This window comes from Strigops habroptila, chromosome 9, assembly GCF_004027225.2.
Source record: "Strigops habroptila isolate Jane chromosome 9, bStrHab1.2.pri, whole genome shotgun sequence".
Taxonomy (NCBI): Eukaryota; Metazoa; Chordata; class Aves; order Psittaciformes; family Psittacidae; genus Strigops; species Strigops habroptila.
In genome coordinates this window covers 25,744,982-25,770,648 of record NC_044285.2, presented here as the reverse complement: position 1 = coordinate 25,770,648, position 25,667 = coordinate 25,744,982, and the positions used below count along the sequence as shown (strand labels likewise).

At 42.3% G+C, this 25,667-nt stretch overlaps 1 protein-coding gene across 3 annotated transcripts in view; it reads right to left on the bottom strand.

Moving 5' to 3' along the window:
• The window catches only part of CAPN6 (calpain 6), a 60,816-nt gene that overhangs the window by 11,698 nt on the left and 23,451 nt on the right, over positions 1–25,667 (bottom strand). For all 3 annotated transcript variants that reach the window (XM_030497282.1, XM_030497284.1, XM_030497283.1), the window contains exons 4-10: positions 11,059–11,190; positions 10,389–10,597; positions 9,839–10,031; positions 7,479–7,672; positions 5,739–5,816; positions 3,221–3,416; positions 260–382 (exon numbers count right to left, since the gene is read on the bottom strand). In XM_030497282.1, coding sequence (XP_030353142.1) covers positions 260–382; positions 3,221–3,416; positions 5,739–5,816; positions 7,479–7,672; positions 9,839–10,031; positions 10,389–10,597; positions 11,059–11,190 — 1,125 coding nt within the window. The remainder of the gene's footprint in view (positions 1–259; positions 383–3,220; positions 3,417–5,738; positions 5,817–7,478; positions 7,673–9,838; positions 10,032–10,388; positions 10,598–11,058; positions 11,191–25,667) is intronic.

The window sequence follows — 25,667 nt, the reverse complement described above, 5'->3', positions numbered from 1 at the left end:
AATTCTTTTGCAATAGTGAAAAATGACTTATGTTCCCTTAGTTCAAACAGAGTTTGAACTGAAGTAGATTCAATGCAGTTCAAATAGTCTGTCTAATGTCAGCTCTGGTGACTGGGTGCAGTACACTTGCAAAGCTCATGTTGAGAGGAGAGCCAGACCCCACCACGATAATCATGCCTCTATCTGCTGAAGATCTCATTGCCAGGATGCAGCAGGACTGCTGCACAAACTCTGAACCAGGAGCGCAGATCCCGCCTACCTTTAGTATTTCAAAGCCAATTGGGATGCTGTCCCCTTTCCCTTCTTTCTTGTATTTGCGGCGATCCTCCTGTTGTAAGGAGACCAACACTTTGTCCTCAGTCTTCTTAACATCAAAGATGTACTAGTAAAAGAGAGAAGAGGGCAAGCTGTTAGAAATGCCTTGGGATAATGAGGATAAAGCCATCACCAAGGAAATACGTGTACACAAAGGATGCAAATGAAAATATATTCGGAGGTGGGAGGAGAGTTCTCCATATAACAGACATTCCCAGCAATTCCCCGCTAAAAAGTTAATGCTAATAATAAGGATCTTTAAACCGAAAGTATCAGAGACACTGAAACAGGTAATTCACATAAACGACAGCATGAGACAGTATTAAACTGTCTTGTAATAATAAACAGGGCTAGGAAGGACTCCTGCATCTTTAACATGCAAATCTTATATCCAAACTGCTTGGAGTAAACTTGAACGAACCTGGGTTTAAGACTAATCAAAGGAATTTATTTCAAGTTTAGGCTGCAGTTCCCATCTCAATAAATCAGATTTGCTTACATTATTAAGTATCACCACCAGACCAGTTCACAAGTATGTAGCCTTTCAGTAGACAAAAAAGGTCAGATAGGCGTTTGTTTATATGACAAAAAATTAAACACTCAAATCTGCTCACTATTAGAGACTGCTGTAAATTTTGTTTCTTTCATGCATAAGAGGCCAAATCTGAGCTGCCAGAACTAGTAGAAGAGGACACTCTTTACTCCAAGTTCAGACAGATGCTGTATTCTTCCATCCTCCAAAGACCTTTAAATGTGAAGCAAACAGACAAAAGCATAAAACTGCAGCTCTGCACAGCTGGGTACTGTGTGCACCACATGTTCTGATTTCAGCCAGAATTCCCTGACAGCATGGAGAAGAATATCATCCCTGGTTCATCTCCCCCCTCCCTTCTCCTCCAAGAGCAGCTAAAAAGCAATTCCCCATTGTGCTTTGTTCTGAGGTAGATACTGAGACTGCCTTGGTTACTGCCGTGGAACGATCCCCTGTAATGACTTCACATCCCCCTGTGGTTAGAGCTCTGCAGAACAAGGCACCATCCCATTCCTCATCCCTGACCCTCTGGGTCTCAGGCAGTGTCACATCCACACGGAGGAAACACCAATCTCCAGCAGAGCTGGCTGAAGCACAGCAGTATTGGAAAGGAAATCAATGCTTTACCAAGCCTCTGGGCTTCATTCGTTGCTCGCAGTATTTATGTTCCAGATTGGCCTCCTACAGGACTACTGCTTGCTATTCTGGTTTTGGTATAAATTCAGTGCTTCTTTGTACTCTGACTTGTATGCTACATAAACATTGCAGCAGAGAAAGCACAGGACCCTGAAGAGAGTCCTAGGGGATGTAAAGAGCCTCTGCAGAATCTAAAAAGTGAGATACAAACACGCAGCAACCCCTAGTAAGGCACATTTCAATTCTTGTCCCTGTTGAACCACAGGCAGTGTTACCTTGTCAGATAGCCTGAAGTGTTCCAGGGCAAACGCGGGTGTGGAAGGGGAACTGTGAGAGTGCACGAGAGCTCTCTTGGTCTGGTGAGAGCTACGCAACTGTGATGATTTTTGAGCTGATGACATTTCAGCTGTCCTAATGGGTAACAACCTGGAAATCAGGGGGTGGCTGTAGGAATACATTTATACTTAAATTCCATTATCTAAAGGAATTGGAAGTGTCACAGTGTCTCTCTGTACAAACTTAGTTCGCAGGAGGCATTTCACTCACGGAGCACAGAGAGAGATCATCTCTAGATTATGGCAGTGTGTGCTGCAGTAATTTATTACAGCCCTAAGCTAACATACATGTGTTCCAGCACTGCTATTAAGAGCCTTTTAATCAACTAGCCTAGAGGTAACACCAGAATAAAAAGAGCTTCCATTGCATCAGGCATTGCACTCAACTGTAACGTGTGTATTTTGTTCTCCGTGGCAGCTAAACTCTTACAAATGAGACCAAGACAAGCACTTGGAATATGTCCAGAATCATACAGGGGAATATCTGACTAAAATCATCCGCTGGAAAAGAGGCACTGACAGAAGACAGAGCAGCGAAGAACTGCATCTCCATCTACAGCTGTATGACAGGATGAGCTGGGAGTTTGAGATTCATTCCTAGTCTGAACAGCAAAGGCTGCACATCTCCAGTATCCCGCTATGGAAATTGAGGGGTGCAGACAGAAACCTCCCATGCAAGTGCAGAGAAGCAGACACAAGAACATCCTCAATTAATCTAAAGTATGTGGTGAATTACAGAAGAACAGGAAGGTCGATTTTCAAAGTAATAACTAAAGCAGAAAGTGCCCAAATCTCACTGACAGTACTGGCAGCTTTGTGCCACTGGGATGAAAATGTACAACACTGAGAAGGGCAGGAAGGTGAGAAATGGAGTCAGAATGGATGAACAGATAAACTGAATATCTTGAAACTTGACAGGTAGGATGAGACAAGGAAATGTCTGTAATGCTGAGGAGAGGGTGAACTTGGGGAAGAGACTAGATACTTTCAGAATTTTAGATTAATGCAAAGGGATACTATTTAAATACAGTGGACCAAGGCCTTAGGCTGTTTAAGGATGTTAAATGAAGGAAGTTGTCATTAGAAAATCAGACTTGCTGCCTTTCTGGGAACTTCTCAACTAGGAAACTGAAGGAAGTCCACACAGGACTTCACTAATCCTGCTGTGTCTGACTCATCAGCCCCAAACATGATCAGTCCTAAACCAGTATCTAAACTCCTTCGAGAGATTTCACAGAAACCACTGAAACATGCAGTGAACCAGCAAACTCCTAGAGGACAGCCCCAGGCAATGAGACTTCTGTCAAATCATCACTGCCAACTCCTAAGCAGGGTGGGTATTTCAGAAGCCCTGGCTAAAATAGATACACTTCAATACCTCACAAAACACAGGGATTCCCACCTGGGGATTCTGAAGGAAGGTCTCTTTGTTATCAAAGCATCCACCAGAGCGATTTAACAGGGGCTCTGAATTCTTTGCCCAAGCCCCATGCATCATTTTCTTCTCCCAGGTCTTGTGGATGCTGAAGTAGGAGGTATTCACAATCCGGCAGATGTCCACATCAGTGAAATTCTTACACCAGTCCTCAAACGTCATCCTGTACCATGGGACACCAGGAAAGTAATAGTTTGTTTAAAAATTAACAGCGATACCCCAGCAAAGAGCCAAAATTACACATGAAATCTTCCCGTAATTTCAGAGGAGGCATTGCTCAGCTGTCCAGAGGAAAGCTCTCCATGTGGAAATACTTGTGTTGTGGTTTAAGCCCAGCCGGTAACTCGGAACCACGCAGCCGCTCACTCACTCCCCCCTTTCTTCCTCCCCCCGCTCCCAGAGGGATGGGGAGGAGAATCAGAAGAATGTAACTCCCACGGGTTGAGATAAGAGCAGTCCAGTAACTAAGGTATAATACAAACCAGTACTGCTATCACCAATGATAATAATGATAAGGGAAATAACAAGGGGAGAGGATACAATTGCTCACCACCTGCCGACTGATAGCCAGCCCGACCCGAGCAGTGATCCAGACCTCCCAGGTAACTCCCCCCAGTTTCTATACTGGTTTGCTCAGGGGCCTGGATATACTTGGTGGGTAACGCGGGAAGATGGGGAAGTCCGATGTGTACCTCAAGGGGATTTGATTTTGGGGGAAAACAGCCAATGAACTCAATTGTATGCTGTTGCCTGCTCTATAACACTTTTATAGCCCACCAGCTAGATATCTTCAGGCCACCAGCAACTGCCCTGACTTCCCTCCCATCATCACCCCAACAAAGAACAAATTTTGACGAAACCAGATGAGCTCAGCAGTGACCAGACGAGTTCAATGGTGTCATCAGCAGGCAACAACCCAACACTATGCACCGTCCCTCCTGCCCTGAAAGACTGTTACAAGAGATGGAGCCTGACATCATGGACTGGATGAATTCAGCAACTTTATAGGGATTGGTCCATGGACTAAGGAACGATATCTCTCTCTTTGTGTGTGGGTGTCTCATATATATATCTATGAGACAAAAGCAATAGTATACTGAAAAACGTGGGATCTGAGCATGACGTGAATGGTATGGAATAAGGGCTGGATACTGTCCTGGGTTCAGCTACAGCAGTCATTTTTTCTCCTCCTTAGTAGCTGGTGCAGTGCTGTGTTTTTGACTTTCAGCCTGGGAATAACACTGATAACGCTGATGTTTTTAGTTGTTGCTAAGTAATGTTTATGCTGACCAAGGACTTTCTCAGCCTCATGCTCTGGCAGGGAGGAGGGGAAGCCAGGAGGAAGCAGAGACAGGACACCTGACCCAAACTGGCCAAAGGGGTATTCCATACCACAGCACGTCATGCCCAGTAAAAAATCCAGGGTGCCCATCTTGTGAAGCCACAATCACACTATCTTAGAGCTTAATTTCAAGCAATATCATCTTAGTGTGGTTTGTTCAGCTCTGGATTTGTTACAGCACCTAAACCTAAAGATTAAAGCATAGGTTGCATCCACCAGGCTGGACTTGGTAACATGGATGTTGCAAAGGTAAAAGAGATTATCTGCAACCAAAGCACTATCCACACCTTGGTCCTTATTGCTGCATCTGTCCCTGAGCAGGACTCAAACCTCTGGACTCTGGACATTTATTTAGCACCATCTCAATGCTATAACCTGTGCCTGCTGAAATGACAGACTGGGTTGCAGAGCAGTTAGAAACATTCACGTCCTCTAACAGCTTTGTACCTCTGAAATACCACCACATCCTGGCTTACTAACAGCCCAGAACCAAACCCTACAGGTGCCTTCCAGTTGCCAGTTCTGACAAAGCCAAGCAAACAGAAGACTTTTCTTACTGAGCTCTCCCAGCACACTTGATGCAATATTAATGACCTACTGAAGAAGCTGCTGGATGGACTCGGCATATCTAAGCTTTACACTGAGTCATATTAGAGTTCTAGAGATCCTGTAGAGAATGAACACTTGTGCCCATGCTGGAAAACACCAACAGATACAAAAATTCTTTGGCTGTAATTGTATTTATAGATACCTCAGTGATGGTTGACCTGAAAATCCCACAGATAGGCACAGTAGTCATGACACAGGATTGACATAGTGTTCAATATTTGGCACTCTATCAGGTAAACCAGCACATGTGTAGTTTTGGATTCCGACTGAATGTCCTAAATATAGATAACAGATTTTGAGGGTGTTTGAAACTTATATTTACTAAGAACTACTAATTTTGTTCTACTGGGTTTGAATCCATCTTTTCTGTTCTTCTGTCATCCCTTGAGAGTTTAAAAGAAACAGACCTTGTGCCAGGACTGGATAATCTTATCCATTTGGGGAAGTTGTTTTTGAAATCATTAAATGGCAGAATTAATGACAATTACTCAGGGTAACCAGTATCTGCAAACCCTTCACATGGTTCTCACTCACCAGAACTCTCCATCATTCTCAAGAGTGAGTCCCAAACTCTTACGTTCTGAATTGCTGACTTTCTTCCACTCCTCGGAACTAAAAGGGAAAAAAAGAGGCATAAAATAACAGCAAGGATGATTAATGACTTCAGCTAAATACTGTCTCCTGGGAAAAAAAACTGCAAGGAAAATTCTCTGCTAGTCCCTTATAAAGGTAACATCAGAACACTGAAAGGACAGATGATAGTCGGGCTTTTACAGGAGGAGTTTGAAAACATCCATTGATTTGAAAGCTGCTAAAAAAGAAAGAGATGAATGGGGAATTGTCACAACTGGAGCAGAACCTTCTTGATTTCCTTTGTCACAGCCTCCCTTAGGACACTAAAACAGCTGGTTTGGAAGGTCGTATGAGATTGAATCCATTCCCCGGAGGCCCTTCAAAAGAAACCTAGTTTTCCTCCTCAGGAGCTTATTGAACACCTCGCTTAGACCAGAGAATTCTCTTTGTCTTATATTTCTTTAAGTAAAAGAGACCTGAGGTCTAAGATTTCCCCAGAGAGCCTTTGAAAAGAAACTGCTGCAGCAGGAGCCTAGTGTCCAGTTTCCAGCGTGACATTACACTGCACGGATACCTCATTGCCTGCGTTAGCACACAACTTACGTGCTCTGCATTGTCCCCTGGAGGAATCTGCCTCTTTCCACTGACTGCAGGGGAGCACAGGATCCTAAATGCAAGCAGTCTGATGCTTAAATCAGACAACACAATAGAAAACAGCATAAGCCCCTTTCCTAATGTGTTACATTAGACGAACAGAGCCACAATTCCTCACTCCCTTTCCAGAAGTACTTGGAGGATAAAGCTGAACATGGTTGGCAGGAGGGAAGGGAGGCTGCTTGCCATAACAGGCATTTTCTTCACCTATTTGGAAATTCTCAATTTAATTCTGTTAGGCCAAAAAACAGGGGCCAACCTCAGAGTCCTCAGTGCTTCCACTGGCAGGAGTGGTGGCTGTGCCAAGACAAGTTAAGCAAGACACAGTAGTTCTGCACATTCTCTGCATTTCACCTGGACCAAACTCTTTGAAAGTAATAGATTTTTGCTAGCTAAAGTATAAAAGATAAGTACTTATTATCCTGCTAAGAACACTGCATTATTAAATGCTAACAGCGGCTGGTAAGCACAACATTGAATTGTACCATCCCAGTTAAATGTTTTTTTCATGTGTAAATTGCAGTGATGGAATACAACCCCTACAGCCATCATTTCTGTCTCTCTAGAGGTGCCTGCTAAGCTCAATGCCCACATTAAAATTCATAAGAAAATAACTCCAGAAATCACAAATGTGGCAATTTTACAGCATTTTTCACCAATCACTTAAATTATCCAAGAATAAGAGGCTGAAACCATCCCCAGCAGCTAGCAATTGCAGACGAGAAACTGAGTCACAGACAAATTCAGCGGCGAAGCTGGGAACAAACCTCATGTTCTTGACTCATCACTTAATAGTAGACCATTTTTCTACTCATGCCCCAGTGTGTCAGAGCAATGATGTATATATACAGTAAACACAGGTCCGGGAAGCCAAAACCTCCTGGCTCCTCCAGGATGTCTTCATTTGCTCAAAGAATGCCAAGAGATGGCACAATAGTTCAGCCATCACTCCTAAGTATTGCAGACTAACATTGTGTCCTAACAGTGTTTAACCATGCACCTAACCAGTGATCCTAATCACAGCTTCATTCCTTTTGCAGCACTTACCTGTCACTCCATGCGCCATTCCACTCTCTTTTTCCCCAGGGATTCCTCAGCCTGATCATGAACAGCTTTTCTGCCTTAAAAGAGAATATGAGCCTCTCTCCAAGGTGCAGCTTCCGAATTGCAGTCACTGAGTAGGCATGGCCGATGATAAGACCCATCTCTGTCTCCACTTCACTGGCACTGCCAGAGGAAGCCTTTAGCACCAAGAATGACAATTAAAAAGAACTCACATCACTGAGGGACCTGACAGACACATGTTCAAGGGGCAGGATGGGGAAGGTTTGTTTTCTTTCACAGAGCTATATGTTCCCTTCCCAAGTGTTTTGATTATGCAGGAAGACAACAGCACGGGGGCTCAAAACTAGTGGCTCACTAGTCTGTTGCATGACAGTGCTTGACAAGTGCACAGCACAGGAGAATACTGCCTGCTACAGCCACAGCCATTCTGTCTCCTCCTGGCCTCAGAGAGTTAAAGACTGGGCTGATGGCTACAACAATTTCATTTAATGCATCCACTTAATCTCATAAGTACACCTAAAACCAGAAAAGCAGTATCATGTAAAGATGCTGGAGCTGCTTTGAATGACTGGCCCTTTACAAAGCCAGTGCAATGCTGATTCTGAGGAACACATACCAGACAGGACAACGGAAAAAGTAAAGCTGTATCAATGCTATAACTCTTCTTCTGAAAAGAAACAATCCAAATGGAGCCAGCATGGACATCTTTGCATTGAGCCACATCCAGTCTCTCTCACCTATGTTGGTTTATAACCCACTGGGCCTATAGACACTCACTCCCTCGGCAACAAGGAAGGAATATCTGATTTAGTGCAGATCCTTGTGTGTAAACTTACAGTAAGCTAATTAAAGAGCAAAACGATCAAGCCTTTGCTCTGGTGGAGAAAGCTGGACTTATTCAAGGTATGACATGCACATAGCGCTTCCTCAGATATTTTTACCCATTGCAGAATTTCTCTGGTCTAAACAGACACGGTCCTTCTCCTAAGGCAGGTGTAGCACTGATACAACAGTGTTCAGTCCCCAGAGATAAGAAATCGGGGGGGAAAAAGAAAGAAAAGAGAAATTTCTATCAAATTGGAACTGACAGATGGTCTGGCAACCATGAGACTCTCGCCAAGACCTCTTTGCTTTTCACCAACAACAGCTCCTAAAGAATCAGCTCATGTGTTACACCAAGATTGGCTGACATTTCCAATGGGTTTGGGCTTTCTCCAATGTAACACTTTCACTTGCATTTTTCACAACTAAAAGCAAACAATAGTCCTTGACAGCATGGGAGTCTGTAACCTCTCCTGCAGCTTTTGTTATCCCCCAGGCTTGGCTTTTCTTACTGCTGAGCTGCCTTTCCCACCTCATTCTGAAGGCATTTATTTATTTAAATGAGATATTTAAACATCTACTGTCTGTTCAAATCTCTAAATGATGGCTCTCAGGGCTATTTCATAATCCAAGGAAAATGATGACATGTTTGTAAGTCAGCAATGAAGCCACTTGAGTATTAAATATTCTATACCTAGCAAGCTTTGTTTTGTGTATAATACATCTATCAAAAAGTGATAACTGCAGACAAGTCAAGCCAAACCAACAGGAAAAGCCTCTGTGTAAACAATGTTTAGAAGCATCTGTGTTTAACTTGACAGGCAGAAATATAATGCTAGGAAGAAGTGAAAGCATTACAACTGTCTATTCAATTGTTTTTTAAACACAGCTCCCTGTATTTAGCCTATCTCCTCAGGAGATCCATGTTAAGAAACAACTGCCTTAGCATTTGGGAGCAACCTATCATCCCAGAAACAACGTTCACAACGTGATTCACATGAAGTCTGGTTTGCCATCCATTATTAACAAACAGCACTACCTGAATAATCAAGTGAGCTCAGCCCTTCAGCTCAGCTCCAGTGCTACACTGACAAGACAACTGCATCATCACAACCAAAGTCAAGAAGTCTGAGCAGCTCAGTGCCAGCAGAACTGTTTTCTCTAAACAAATTTCCCTCAGAAATAAAGAAAATGAACCCTGCCATCTGGCCTGTAAATTAGGGCATTCTGGGTGGATTAACCTCGGGTCAATACACAAGTGTGACGATTCAGAAAGAATAGTATTTCACATCCACAGTAAAGTGGCAGCACAAACGGCTTTGTGGTTTTGTGATTGTATTTAGTGGCTCACGGAGCTGTACTTGGCTGACAGCGTTGCCAACTCACTAGCTTTTTCCATAGGAAGCTTTTCCAAAGCATACAAATGAAGGACACACTCAATATACTTATAGTAATAATGGTATTTTTCCCAGATTTTTTAAGTTGAAATTAACTCTTCAAATCCACCTCTCTATACATACCGCAATGTAGCAGCTGATCAACCCGCCTCTTTTATGCACTTTCAGCAAGTCTTCAAACAGCTTCATCTGCTCAGAAATAATCTCTCCATATTTGCCCTGTACCAAGTCAATAGATTCTGCCACTGCTCCAGTGAAATCCACAATTGCATCTGCAGCGCTGCCTCCATCCAGGGCCTCATAAGATCCAGCCAGCCTGGAGGTAACACAGAACATTCTCAGTTACCAAGTTGTAATTCAGCTTAAATGTAGGAAATACATTTGTGTCTCACCACAGAACAAAACAAAACATCAAAGTTGCACATAATCCTTTGCTGGGTTTCTAGGAAAGAAGTGTAATGATCCTTAAGGTTTCGGGCTGCTGAAGGAAAGTACATTGCAGTCTTCTGACTCACCTCCTCCATGCAGATTAAAGGAGGAGTTTTCAATCATTTTTAGGTCCTCTACTAGCAGTAAACCTAAAACCTATGGAAAGTATGATAGAGTTGAAAGAAAAGCAAATTGATAGAAGGGATAGCACTGAGGACTAAAATGACAATTAATTAGTTCATACTTTGCATAAGCCTTCTCCAACAATGCACTCCAGAATTCATTTTTCACATTGGAATGGCAGTAGATCAACTTCCCATCCATCGTTGGCAGCAGATCATCAACCACCACCTCTGTCCATTCTCCAAAGCACCAGAAACGGAAACGGAAAATCCCAGCATATTTCTCCGGGTTTTTTGGGTCCCATTCTTGTTCTTTAAAGTCTGGAATCACCTGAGAAACCACGGAAAGGGAAGTTCACCAAATGCACCACATTAAGATTTGTTCAGAGGGCAGACTGCCCTGGAGCATGCACTGTGCTGGTATTCAGCTTCACGAGCAGTCGACCTTACACAGATGATGTGCAAGAAGAGGCTGAATTTGGTACAAAGTCAAATACAGTCCCACTTCAAAGAATCATTTAGGAAAGTCATATTCAAATTGCTCTGCAGGGAAAGACAGAACCTATTACACTATTAACTGTGGCTTTGTTATATCTCTTCTTTGGTGCTCAGCAGGACTGTGGAAGTCTCATAGGATGAAAAAATAACTTCTGAAGAAAGGGAAGATTTGCATTCACCAAAATTCACCCCTCATTAGAGGCACATTGGTCCTAAGGAGAAAAACGTTGGCTGATAGGTAGGAAAACAACAAGGTTTGTTAGCTTTCATGCACCAAGCACACTGATCACCTACCTGCTGCCAGAGGGTCTTCCTCAGAGCCAAGCAGGAGCATGCAGCCACAAACCAGCAGTTCCCCAAGGTGCCTTGGTGTAAGTCATGGGAGCTGATTCCATTCACAAAGAGGTGGGGATCTTCACAGAGGTCCTAACAAAGCAAACCAGCGGTTACTGGAGACTCCACTCCAGAAATGATCACAGCATCCTTCCAGCTGTTCCTCTCCACACTTGTTGTGCATCACATTCCCACTGAAGCATGGGGTTTCTGTATCAGGAAGTTCAAAAGCTCTCTGGCACTGAGTGTATTTGAAAGTCATGGTATATGGGATTATTTAAGTTTTTATAACTAGATTGTGTTGTTTTACCTAAACACCAGGATTTGCCTTTTATTTTGCCAGTGTTCCTAGTTTTGCCCTCAGCTGAAGGTGTTCTTTGAGAACTGGTATTAATTCAACATCTAAAAGACTTATTTGGCGTTGGCACAGTTAATGAGCTGAAAGTAAATTAAAGGAGAAGAAGGAAGCATTACAGGGAAAGGCTTTGACCAGAAAAAAAACCCATCAAGAAAACCTGCAGGAAATGATGCTACTGACACCAGAACTCTGAGCTCCTCTTCCTTCTCTGCCACTCCCTTGGCTGACATACTGGAAACCCTCCTCCACCAACAGCATGAGTTATTGAATCCCACCCAGCACCAAAGGCAGCAGAGAATACACGTCTGTGAAATACGCCTCTTATTCTCTGGGTCTCATCTTGCTTATTTATCTGGCTCTTATTAGAACCGCTCGTTCCTCCTCTCCCATTGCTTTCCTGGCTCCATCTCTATTCATATGCAGATTCTCACCAAAGCATAGTGACCTCTTCTTGTGATGTCTCCCTGTCTGTCACTAGCTTACCCCTTGCTGTGTCTGTATAGCCTGCAGAGCAAGGCACTGAAAGGAGCACCTCTAAGTATCACAGGGGTACATTTTGCAGCAGGTTTGTGTTTATTACTAAGAAATCCTTGGTAGACAGTGTTCTGCTGAACATCTGTGGCCTCACAGTCCCAGAGAGAACTTCCCAAGCAACACTTCAGAAAACAGGTAATCTGCCTGCCCCAGTACTGGTATGGAAGCTACTGGTTTCAACCCATTGATTGCTCACGACTCTCGTGTGAATCATTGTTTTTCCTGACTGGTTTGAGAGGATGGAGGAGCAGACAGCGGTAAAATATTCTGCTCTTTCACAGTATAAGAATAACCCTAAATTTCAACACCGTGGGAAGGAAATTATCTTATATCCAGGCATTAGAAATGCAGAATAAATAACACCCTCTCACCTCAAAATGGCAGGAGACTCCTAATTCACTGCAGTCTTTCCAGTTTGTTATCAGTAGCAGAGTAAGGAGCTGTGCTCCTTACCTCACGGATTCTCACTGCCCTTTGGTAATCCCAAAATACCAAGACTGCAATCCAAGCCTGGCTACACACCAGGCATGTCAAAACCTCTCAGCCTTCCCTTTGATGGGACTGTGACAGATCACTGCCAGCTGAACTCAGCCTCAGAGAAAAGCAGCACCTCAGTGCTGAGCTGAAAGCCTGTTTTCCTGGGCTGGCTTAGCAGATGGCAGCCTGAAGTCAGCTCATGGTATGTAATGCATGGAGCTGCTGCTGTTTGCTTGAAGAAAATGGTATTTTTGGCATGAGACTTTTCTCATTAAATAACAATTGGTAGAAATTTTAAATGCCTCTCGGGAAACAAGTAACTGATCATTACATGACACTTCTTCTGTCAGTGTTTCTTACAAATGTCTTCACTTAGAGACATTTCAAAGCTTATTAACAGACTTTAATAGAATTCTGAATAACAAAATGGTGCCTATGAAGAAAACTAACCATATACCAGATACTCATCTGCATCATGGACAGAGTCATTCCACCTGCCTGGATGCTCTGGTACAGAATGGCAGCAGAAGCTCCAGGCTAAGCACTTCAGCTGATGTAAGTCAACCCAGTTGCCTGTTGCAGGGTTGACATCAGTTGATTGCTTGGCCTTCATGGTGGTAGCACACATTCCAAACCCAGCTTGGATAGACTCAGGTTTCAGATCCCATTTCCATGCATCTCTGGCAGTAATAATTTCAGTTTGTTTTTCCTTTCAAAATGGTATTTTCTTAGCATAATAAACAAGGGATAAATGAAGACTTCAGAGTTAAAATTGTCCAAACTTCTCTGTCACTAGAGGAAGCCAAAACTTTCAAAAGTCATTAAGCACTACTGTGTATTATAAATATCTGCTCTTATTTGGGTTGCTTTGCTAAAAATAACCACATCAAACTGATATTTTTTAATTGAAGCGTGTCTTGCATCTCACACAGTCCTCAGAGAAAAAACAGAGAGCAACATGTGTCAGCTGCCAAAACTTAGGGATGAGATTAACATTTGCTGATCACTGGGGTCCAAAGCAAACATGGAACAGCAGAGCTTAGAAACAGCACCTCCCTGATTCCACAGCCACTAAATTCTTCAGGATCCTGCTTGATAAACCCTTTCTTATTAAGCTGCCTAGAAGCCCTGGAACTGCTGAGACTAAAGACCAATGTAAGAAAATGACATTAGCTCTGTTTCTTTTGTCATTAATTACAGCCACTCTAACAGCTTCTGTGATGACTGTCACTGTGCAGCCCAGGTGAGATGCACAATAACACTCAGGTACAAGCCATAGCTGATTTCAGTTGTTTGCTCTCTTTTGGGCTTTCTGCTTTTCACCACTTATGCAGCATAACAAATTCTAAGGAAAACTTTTGAGATGGAATCAGCTAAGCCACAATTCCCCCAACACAGTTAGAAATGTGCTATTTGCATACAATATTCTGCAGTCCTTGTGAGCATCTTGAAGCATTTTTGCTTGTCCCAAGCATGTAAAAAAACCCCAAACTAAACAAAAAAAACCCCAACTTTTCCAATAATGGTCCTGTCAGTGATAATTTTGGATAGCTGAGGAGCAAGACAACCACCATCAGAAGAACTACAAGAAGAGACATGAGATATGGTCCAGGAACTTCAGGAGACCTGATGCCTTCTCTCCCTTGCAACTTAAGCACCCAAGCACTTGGATATTGAGTTCCACTAGAAGTGCCTCCTTTGCAAATATGGTAGTTTAACCATAATCCCTTTTCTCAGGATCAGCCTGCATCATCTGTGCTGTAAAAAAGAGAAATATCTTCACATTTCCAAGAAAAAGTTTAAAGGAGGTTATTGAGTCTTATTATACATCATTAATGTATAATAGCCACACTATTTCTGATACACCACCACTAATAAAAGCATTTGTTGTATTATTTATGCCCACAGGGAGCATTCCAGCATCCAAGACATACAGCTCTCCCCAGTTTTCCCCTTCTGCAAGTGCATAATAAAATAAACACCATCTGCAGAACTATAATTAGGCTGTACAGTCTGAAAGTGAGGTAAGAGGATGCAGGGGCTCAGGGTTCTGTTGAAAACCCTGATGCTCTTCTTTTCATACCAGACTTCCACTTGCATGACAGAAGTCTATTTGTGTCACCTCCTTCCTTGCTGCTCTGCATAGGCTTGGAAGAGCTGACATTTAGTGTTACTCAACGATGATGCTGTGAGAAATAAAGTGGCTCACAAACCTCTTTTTCTGATTTAAATTGGTTTATCTCTTTTTAGTGAAGTAAATGAACTGGTTAACGCCAGGCTGGGAGAACACTGAGCAGTCTGGAGATGAGAAACCCAGTTAATGTGGGATCACAGAAAACATCAGTGGGAGAGACCTTGACAGGTTAGTCAGTCCTAACAGTTGCCTAGTGTCCAAACTGCCTGTCCCCAACCTACTTCTGGGGACTGAAGCTTCTTTAACCTGCATTTAACACAGCCCAAGAGGGAAAGTCCACATGCTTTCTCCACTGGTCAGCAAAAAAGTGCATTGATGAGCTGCTCTACAAGCCCAAGGCTTCCGTGAATGGAGAGAACAGTTACTTTTCCTTTCTACAGCTACCCCTCATACAATCTAAAAGCCTCTAGCAAGTCTCTCTGCTCTAGTCTTAGTAACTGGTTCTTCATATTTTCTATCACTGGTGAAGTGTGGTGCCCAAATCCAGACACTATGCTTCAAATGAGGCTTTAGCAGTGCTGAGCAGAGCTCAATGCTCTCATTTACTGAAGCTGGGGTCGCATTTTCCTGTCTTTTTCACTTGAACTTCACACATATAACTTGCATTCAGACTGTGACCCACCCTTTGATCCTGTTCTATGGACTTGCTGCCCAGTCATTCTTTCTCCCTAACTGAGCCGTGAAGTCACTTAATACCAAAGCACTGAACTTGGTTGCATTGATGAAATGATGCTGAATTCCATCCTATTTATTCCACACTATTTTCCCAAGACATCAAGATAAGTTTGAATTCTCAACCCTGCAAACTGGCTTGCAATCCTATCCCAGTCCTTCAGCATTCCCATATATGCTTTTCTAGCCCCTCATCCGAGTAGTAATGAACATACTGAAGAATAGTAGACTAAAGGGAGATTTCTGTAGGGCTCCATCCATACAACACCAGCCTGAGAGTGCTCCAAGTCATTTATTTCACCAGCTCTGCACCCCTACTACAGAAGTTTGAATGAATCCAATTTTTCATGCTGTGGAGAGACATATCAGATATTGCCACTCCTATGAAAGTCAAACTATATCAGATCTACTGCTCCTCTCTTAGTCACAAGATCCATCCCACCATATGCTGGAAGGAAATCAAGCTGGTACATATCAGTGTATCTGACACAATCCATTTTTATAATACAATCTATGCCATTAGACTAATAGTCATCTGCTCAGGTCTGACAAACTGCAGTCAGGAATTTCCCTGAGATACAAAATGTTTGGACTGTAGTACAGATATGAAAGATCTGAAAGATACAATATGAATATGAAAGATACAATATGAAAGATACAATATGAATATGAAAGATAGGAAAGCAACTTAACTTTCCTTTGCTACAACATCTCTTTCTTAGGAAATTTCAAAACAATGTGAGCCATGGGAGACAACAAACACCCATCTCACCAGAGCTATGAAATGGTTTGTGTGTTCTCTTGGCATAAGTATTACCAATTTCCATGAAGTAAAAATGATGCAATATTGGTTATAATAGAGAGAAAGACATCCAAAGGGTTAATTAATTACCTGTGTGTCTTCATAGACAGAAACTGAAGCTGCACTGTAAAACACTGGGACATCTCTGATGTCTGAGAAAAGGCTTAATGGTTAGTGTCTGTCAGCTGGCTCACATAGAAAAAGAGATTCAGGGAAAGGGAACAAACAAAGCAATAATGATGTTTGCAACCGAGATTTTCAAAGGATTCAGTAGCATTTAGAGCTCACTTTCTTCAGCACCCTTTAAAGAACCCAGCCCTAACATAAAAAATAATCTACCTTTGCTTGCACACAGAACCTACAGAGACAGACGCTGTCTTTGATCTGATCACACTGATCAGCTTAAGCCCAGTACATAATTCCCTTTTTTTTTTTTAAGTAGTTTGAATTATGTGAGAGCTGAGAATTCTTTCCATTTTCTTCTCCCATCCTGTCAACTCCTGTAGAGAGTGAGGTCAGTGCAAGGAAGGGGAAAGGCAATTCTTTCTGAATATGGATGCAAAAATTCAGCTTTGGCTACAGCTAACTATGAACCAACCTCCTCAAAGGAAGGTAGCAAACAGCACTTACTGAGGTTGTGTAGCTGAAGAAATAGAAGAGATTGTCTATCCTATAATAAATCCCAGCTGTGCTGGCATGTTTATAGAAGCCCTCTCCAGATCAGGCTGTTTGCCAAGGCAACTGCAGTTAGCCCTAAGAAGAAAAATAACTGAGTCCAACTGCCTTTTGCAACCTTGTTATGCCTGACAAAAACTGCCTGTGGAGTGAAAAGAGAGACGTTTTACATTACAATGCTGCCCTGTGGTATAGCTCTAACCCCTCAGAGGACAGTTCTCAGGAAACCTCCACCAAAAGAAAACTGGAGTCAGGTATGACCCTGCCTGAAACAGCCCTTGCTGAGATCAGGAGTGCCTTTATCATCAGCGTTGTAATGTCATGTAGATCAACAAAAAGAATACTTAGCCCTCAGGTTTCTGTCTGTACACCTCAGGATCAGGATGTATAATTCCTCTGTAAACTTCATGCCCATTGTCCAGCAACATCAGTTCCTGAGAGGAAGATAATGCCCAATATTGCTTAAAAAGGAAACCCAACTGTACATATGCAAGGGAAGGGTATGCCAGTCTGCTCCAGCCTTGGGTAAAAAACCCTCAGTTATTTGGGGATTGAGAAAAGCTTCTTCCCCCTTCTCCCTCCCCTGTAAATCCTGTTACAAAACCAAATGCATCACAGACATTTTTATAGTGCTCTTTTTTTCCATTTTCAGTTTGGGGCTAGTGGTGACTAATACTCAGTGAAGGCCATGGGTTGCAGCCTTGCCCTGCCTATGGGACATGTGTATTTGGGGAGGATCTGAATCAATGTTTTGGAAGAAAAGAACCCCAAACATTGGGCAACGTAGTGTGTATCTTGGCTGCCTCTAGATTTCACCTGACCCTTGGAGCGCTGGAGCTGCTCTCATGCAGAATGCTGACAGTTGCTGGAAAGGGTACAAATGATGTGCATGGGGCTGACCTTTTCCTGAACCTCAATAACAAAGTGTTTACTAAAGCTCTTAAAAGTTCTCTGCCACTTCACCCCAGAAATCACTCAAGAATACAATGAAAGACTTTCTGTTCTCCGAGGACCCTCTTAGAAGTATTATCAGACATCTCCTGCTGCACTATCTTAGTTTGTGATGCTTTAGATCAATGTTCTGCAGAACTGCAGCACGTTCATAATACTTCATTTTCAGAGAAAAGCTGCCTTGAGAACATTTTTTTTCTCACTCCACTTACCAGACAACAGCCTTTGCCTCCTTTCTTCTTCCCCTAGTACTTACTCCCCCCTCTAAATTCAGTACTACAATTTGTGTTACTTTTCCTCAGGAGCTGCAATCAGAGATGCTATTCTCAGGACTGGATTCACCTCAGGAAACAGTCATGTTCCCTCAGTTAGGTGTCTAACCTCCTCTGCAACTACAATACAGGTTCTTTCAAAGGGCAATTTACAGACATTACCTTGCCACCTCTCATAGTCTGATAACACTGGAGAAAAGCCTCTCTCTCTATTGATCACACAAACCAAGGTAATAGTTCAAAACAGGCTTTTAAACAGCTGCTGCACAAAATGTTACTGTTTGTGTCTTTGATGAGGATCTCATCAAATAAACCCAGTAATACACACCACAAAAGCAGGCAGTGAGTTAGAGGAACTGCATCCAAAGCAGCACAGGTTAAAACCTAGAACAGATCTATTTTAGAGGTTATTTTACCTCAAATAATATTAACTGGTGACATGCAGTTAAAACCTCTCAAAGATTACTGTTGGTTTGGTGAACACAGACACTGAGTAGCCTGAGACCACTTTGGGTGGTTGATGTTGCCACGTTTTCTGGAATATCTTGTTTCCTCCTTGTCTCACTCATTAGCAATTCCAACCTCTTCATTCTCTGCTATTCCAAAGCTATTACAAGTGTGACATAATTTGGGGAGAAAAAAATTAATCAAAGCATCATTTTAATTGGCTAAAATGGTGTATTTAAATTTCTTGAAAGAAGAAATTGTTTTCCCACCAGAAAAGGCATCATTTTTGGGCCACTAAACCAAAGGTTTCTCGTAAAATGCTTTTAAAACAATTTACTGTGATTTTGAGATGGTGAAGCTCCATGAAAAATAGATAGATATAATAAATATATATTACTATTACTATATTACTATACCATTACTATATATATTACTATTAATATATTATTAGGTGGACAATATTCAACACTTACTACTGTGAATGTAGACACCAAAAGAGCTTTTGTTGGATGAGCTGCCTGCCAGCAGAGATAAGGATATTAGAAATCTGTTTAATAAAATCATAAACAAATTCAGAATTATTATTACAGATTAGAATCTGTATGACAGCGAGGGGATACGCAGCATATGGGGAAAGGCCCCAGACGCATCAGGCTCATTGCACATGAGCTATGCAGTTAGTCTGCGCGTGTGCCATAATCCTCAATTTGGGAGTGCTACTTAGCAAGTTGTAACTGCTGCACACAGGCTGCCAGAAGCCCAGGGACCTCAGAACAACTGGCCTTTTTTCTTCAATGGAAAAGAAAGAAATTGAGGGCATTTTCAGGAAAAACTGAATGTACACTTCATTTGAGAAAGAGGTGATATAAACCAGCCTATTTTGCAAAGAACAACCTATCGAAGCAGTGGAAACATCTCTGCATTAAATGCAAGTAACAGAGGGATGGCCAAGTTCAAAGAGAATCAGTTTAGAGCGACTCCCCAACATCACCTTCCAGGCACACACTAATGTGGCTGAGGTCAGACATAGGCTGTAAGTCCACTCATGGTTCATGAGATTAAAAGGCCACCCATTGTTTAGCTATGGGGTTTTTTACTGCTTCCTCAAAACATGTTTTTCACTCAAGTTCTTGGGTTAGTTTCCTAAGATGGGAAAAACAACAGTAAGAAAAGGAGGTTGGAAAACATCTCACACAATTTTTCACAACACTGAAATATTCAGGACTGGACCAGGGTGGAATAAACAATTCCCAGGTCTGTGTTCAACTGCTCATCTCTGGCTGTGGAGGCAGCTATTTGCTTTGCCTGATAATGAGCATCAGTTTGGCTCAGTGGTTGTGACCTTTCTAGGCTTGTCCAGTCTGACCTTATGCTGTGTCTCAAGGGGCTGATAACTGATGCAGACTGAATTCCTCATCACTGCCTTTTATGAAGGGTTTACAGCCTTTTATGAGCTGTTTACAAAAAGTATTAGGTAGATTTCAGCAAAGTCAGCCTTTGTGGGATTTTGGGGGGGTGGGGGTGGGGGGGTGGTGTTATTACACTGGGCATTGTGTGGCAAAAACAAAGACAGGTCATCTAAGAAACACTGTCTGGAATGAAAATTCAAATTAAGCTGAAGATGATTTATTTTGCTTGAAAGGAGGTATTTCTTCCTTGTCCAATGGCAATACACAAACTTTAAAGGTTAAAAAGCTTAAGTCTAAACCATAGCATTAAAGAACATAAACCTCTTTAGCAACAAGTTCCTCCTTTCCCCATCCCTTTTCCAGCAGAGTTTGGTTTCAGCCAGATTCCAGTACCTACTAATTGTGGCGTTTATCTCAGACACAGAGATATGTCCAATACCTTGCAGAGAACCACAGCGTTTCACACCATCAGAAGTTCATCAGATCCTTCATCTACAAGCTCTAGAAAAAAGCATTCCCATCAGCCTACTCCTTGACCTTCTGGTATAGCCCACTCCTTCCATTCACTGTCCAGATTCGGTGTGAGCTGCAGCCAGGACAGTGACACCAATGTCTAGTGCTGTCTAGGTGCAAGCAGGCGTCAGGGCAGCAAAGTTATGCAGTGAGAATGAACACCAGCACCCATCAGAGTGGTCAGAAAGGTCACCAGTGTTGCAAATTGCCCCCAAAGAGAGTAATACAGAAAATATTGCTGAGGAGCAAAACAGACCGACCAGGGCAGAGAGATAACACAAAGCATACGATGCCTGGTTGACAGTCTGAACAACCAAACACCTTCCCATTTTAAGGAATCTCACTGCTTGCCTAAGAGTTCAAATTCTGAGCTATAAAAAATGTTGCATTAAAAATGACACAGCAGCATTTGTTCTGCATCTGAATACTAAAAGCACGTTTATGATCAGCCACATCAGTGGATCATCTCTCATAAATTCACAAAAACTACCAGAAATATGTTCACACATCTTGAAAATAAACAGCAGCTTCTAGTTCTAAAACATCTCTTAAAACCTTATGTTGGGAAGATGGCCATCTAGCAATACAGTTATCAGCACGAGATAAGTTTCTTCAGTTTTGAATGATGAAACTGAAAAACTCACAACAGTGATTTCCAAAGTGAGATACTTCAGCAAAGCCGCAGTTGTCCTACCTGCCAGGCAGTCAAGCACATGCTTTCCCTCCCCGTAGGTTAGCTCTTATTTTGCCTAGGATAGATTGTTGTTAGAGGATTGAAATGCATTTTTGGATAAGCCCTTTCCCTTCTATTATGTCAAAAAAATCAGGAAGCCTTTGAAATTTAAGGAACCGTATTAGGTGCTGAAGGGTAAGTGTGTGATTAATATGCCATCTCTGCAGCTGACGGTGCCAAATGATGGCCAGTATTGCCACCGCATCCATGAATTCACTTTAGTTCACACTTCAACCAGGCACCCTCCTTTCTAATGCTGCCTTTTATCATCATGTTCTCACATTTGCTTTTCTTACCCACATTCTGTTACCAACTCAACACGTTTCAGAAGGAATCAGCGAGAACTTTGGTGTTCAAAATTTCTGCCTGTTCAAAGCACCATAAAATTTCCTTTAAAGATGAAGATTCTCTAAGAACATTTAGGAATTGGTGTGAGGACTTGAAGCCTCTCAGAATCTGAGATGACTGAAACCTCCCAAGGTCTTCTGTTGTGAGAAACAGTCTGCTTGTCTCCCAGCAAGACAGGTCTGAGAGGTGTTGATAACTTAAACATGAACTTGATTAGACATCAAATTCCAGCTAGTCTTCGAGCACAGAGCTCCACCTCTAAGCGCTGGAGAACCACTCCAGTTCTAGCACTGCTCCCCTCCTGCCAGGTTTAATTGCTTTATGATGTACCAGGAAAACCATCCCAGCTAGCTGGAACTCTAAACCCCATCAGGGACACTGAAATCATTCTGGCTCATTTCTGTCTCCAGTAACCTCTCTGCTAGTGCTTGACACACAGACCACTTCCAAGAGAAAATCATGAGTCACCTTTTAACCCCACCCTCACACCATCAATCACATTAATCACTTGATTCACTCAGGATCTAACAGTCAAAGTAAAGCTAGTGGAAAACCTAAGGAAATCTATCTTAACTCTCAAAAAGCAGGGAGAAGGGCCTGTTCCTAATAACGTTGAGGTTTGCCAATGTTGCTTTTTTCCTGTTTCACAATTTAAGTATTTACAGTGCAGCCATTATGTTCATTAGAGATTGCAGATTTCAGAATGTCTGCAGAATTCTTTGCAGATTTCAGAATGTCTGCAGAAATAGCTTCACATGGTGTCCCTGTCTCTTCCAAGCACACCATCCCCCTTAGAATCTATGGTTTTCACTCTATTCAAATATCAAGATGCAACCCAGACCCTCAGCCATGAATCACCATCATTCCAGCTCAGCCAAGGGGGTGATGTTGCTTTATGCAAGTGGAGGTACAAGGCCCCTCAATCCAGCCCTATCCATAGACAGATACTGCTTTGGTTTTGTTCACCAGACATCCATCATGCCTTTAGGAACAGAGAAAGACCATTAAAACCAGGGATGAGAAATGCTATGTTTGGATTACATTTGAAATGTTTGGATTAAATTTGAATTATTCCTCTTATAGTCCCGTCATTAGCTGGTTTACCAGTTAGAGCCTGTGCCCAAATGTGAAAGCAGCTTTTAGACACCATTTCTAAGAACTTCCACTGTGAGCAGAGTCAGTGAGTGAAAGAGGAGGAGGTACCACATTCACATCTCCACTTAGGGAGGAAAATTAGGTGTCGAACTCTTAAATGACCCTTACCTGAAGGCAGGAGAAACCAGACAACAGTGATCATGCACAAAAACTACAGCAGGATGAGCTCTGCATAAAATCTTTACAAAGAGATCCAATTCCTTATAGGACTGTCCTAGTGACCAAGGGAGAGCAAAGCCCTGCACTCATGTTCTTCATCAGTCCCACAAGTACTTATACCTGCGGTAAAGCTGAAGCAGCAATAAAACTCTCAACTTGCAGCCTCAAGCCCAGCCCACAGCTGGATCACTGCTAAATGAGATTTAATTTTTTACTCACCATGACAGGACTGAAGGTTTGGTAAAGTCAAGCCCCTATTTTGATTATTTATTCACAGTATCAGACTAGAAAGTACTGTCTCCAGGCAAAAATCAGACCTCAACGTGCTTTATACAGCATAGAGACTCCTTATTAGACAGGCCAAGTCCTGAAGGCCTTTTAAGTTAATGAGGCCAGTTCTGCCATTTTCCAGATCCAGTTTTCCATCTAAAATGTTGCAGCCAACAAAATACACATCTGCATAAAGTTGTATGTTTCATTATTCCTGGTGGAACAGATAGATATGGGAGTTAGGGAGTGAATTTTTGAGGATTCACCTAGAGCAGGCTGCCCAGGACAGTGCCCAGGTGGCTTCTGAGTATCTCCAAGAATAGAGATTCCATTTCCTGATGCACATGAGTAGGTCGAAATGGTTTCCTGACCTGCAACACTGGCCAAAGTTCAGTGCATAAAACCCAGAAGAGAACATTTGCACTTCACAGTGTATTTTCCTGAGAAAGAACCTTTTATTTCCTACAAACTTGAAAAGAGGCAAATTCAGAATGTTTTAACCTTTATGATTGGGTTAGAAACACCACCACATAAAGGCAAGACAAAAGGTTTATCAGCTGTAAAAGAGTTTTCAAAGCTTCCAGGAAAACATACTTCTCTCCTTAATTTTTAAATAAAATTAATATTGAAGGACACATTTAAATCACAGGGAAGCAGCATGAAATGCAAATAAATTAGTTTGCAAATCTAAGCTATAATAGCTTAGAAAACCTCAAACTCCAGGACTTTACTCATCCCAAATACCCTTTTAAATATGGAAATTAAATGAGAAAAGCATAAAGCTCTTATCATACAAAGCATTTCTGGGATGTGGATGCTTCCCAGTCTCGGGTAAGGCTGTTGACAGAACAGCACCTTAATTGGCTTTGCAACTGGCATGTTTGGGCTATAATTTTTCCTTCAGACAAGCCAGACATTTAATTCTTTAGGAAGACTAAATCAATGAACTAACAATTACTGTAAAAAGACTTAAACTAGCTGAGAATGTAATCCTTGGGCTTTTTGTTTTACAGGCTGATATTTTACCATTTCATTCCTGCCGTCATCACGTTGCCTCAGGACAAACAGAAGCCTCTGAGAAACCAATTTTCATCTAATGACGACTGAACGAACTAAATAAAAACCTGACATTTTAAATTTTAAAGAAACATTCAGAAGCTGGGAATTGTGCTGTTTATGTTCTAGAAGAGACGCTGAGTTTGGTTTGTACTTTTTTCTTTAGAGGAAACAACGCAGCAATATAAGAAAGTCTCCATCCAATCTGAAGGAGGGAAATATAAACTGGGTAAATTGCCAGGAGAGAAGATAACAAAATACTGGCATCTGGAGAGCTGTCTGCTTGGCAAGCATGCATGTCATTTACAAATGTTTGCTCCTAATTATATCCCTGGAAGACTTGGGTGGGTAATACTCTTGAGATAGATGCCACTTTCAAAACAGTCTCTACATCATATTGAAATAAATGCAACACTCAAAGGGTGAGTGTATCCAAGGATGTCACATAAACCGGGGACCTCATGCCTCACACTGCCCTGCTACCTGTGAGACAAGGGGGAGGAAGGATGGAGCTGTGCATTGGGACATCCGCTGGACTCCCAGCTCTTCAGCAAGCTTTGTGAGGAGGGAGGGCAGGGATGCTGGCAAGGAACTACCGTGGTTTTTCCTTCCTGACATGACACAGCCAACACAGAAGAGCAAAGTAGGAACAAAGAATTTTCTGCAGTAACACCAGAAACGGGATTGAGCCATCAACTTCATGTCACACAGGGTCCACTCAGTCACTAGACTGCAACGGAGAGGTTAGACATCGGGTATTTGCTGATGGCTAAAGGCTTTATAGACCCTTGCTCATCTCTTCTTCTGGGTAAGCTCCATCTTATAACAAGATTTTCCAGGCAAAACAAACAAAAAGATAAATTATGGAATTACTAAAATAAGGGTGAGCAACAGCTCCATTCTGGGAACATTTTGGCAATTCCAGGAGAAACATGTCACAACTTCCCCAGATGAAAACATTAAGTACAAAATATTCTGGGAGGAATGGTTCATCCAGTCAGAAACCAAGATCAAAACATGCCGAAGAATGTTTTCATGATGCCGTACTCAGTCAGTTAGGGGAAAGGCAAGGTGATACCCCAGACCACAGCAAAAACCCGAAGGCTTTGAAAGGGCCAGGGTTTCATGCCAAAAAAGCATGTCACCAACACTGAGGTGCACCACCTTATATCACTGATGGGAATGAGAGGGAATTAAACTAACTTCGTAAATTCCTGTTTAGAAAAGGATGCTTTCTAAAATAACATCCTTAGGAGAACAAAGCAGTATCTGTTGCAGTCCCAACAGCAATTCTTAAATTAGACACCCATCTCAAACCTGGAACAAGACACAGTTCCTGTTCCTATTTCTGATAAACCTTCTCAAACAGAATTGGAGCCCATCTGAATGAAATACCGTAACATTTCTGAGGCTTCTTATTTAGAGCATGGCTGAGCCACAGCACACTGATGTCCCCAGTACACTTCAGCCTTGATTTGAACTGCAGATTCTGGTCTAGGAAAATGGGACATGGACAAGGGTCACACAGCTGTACATAACCCTCCG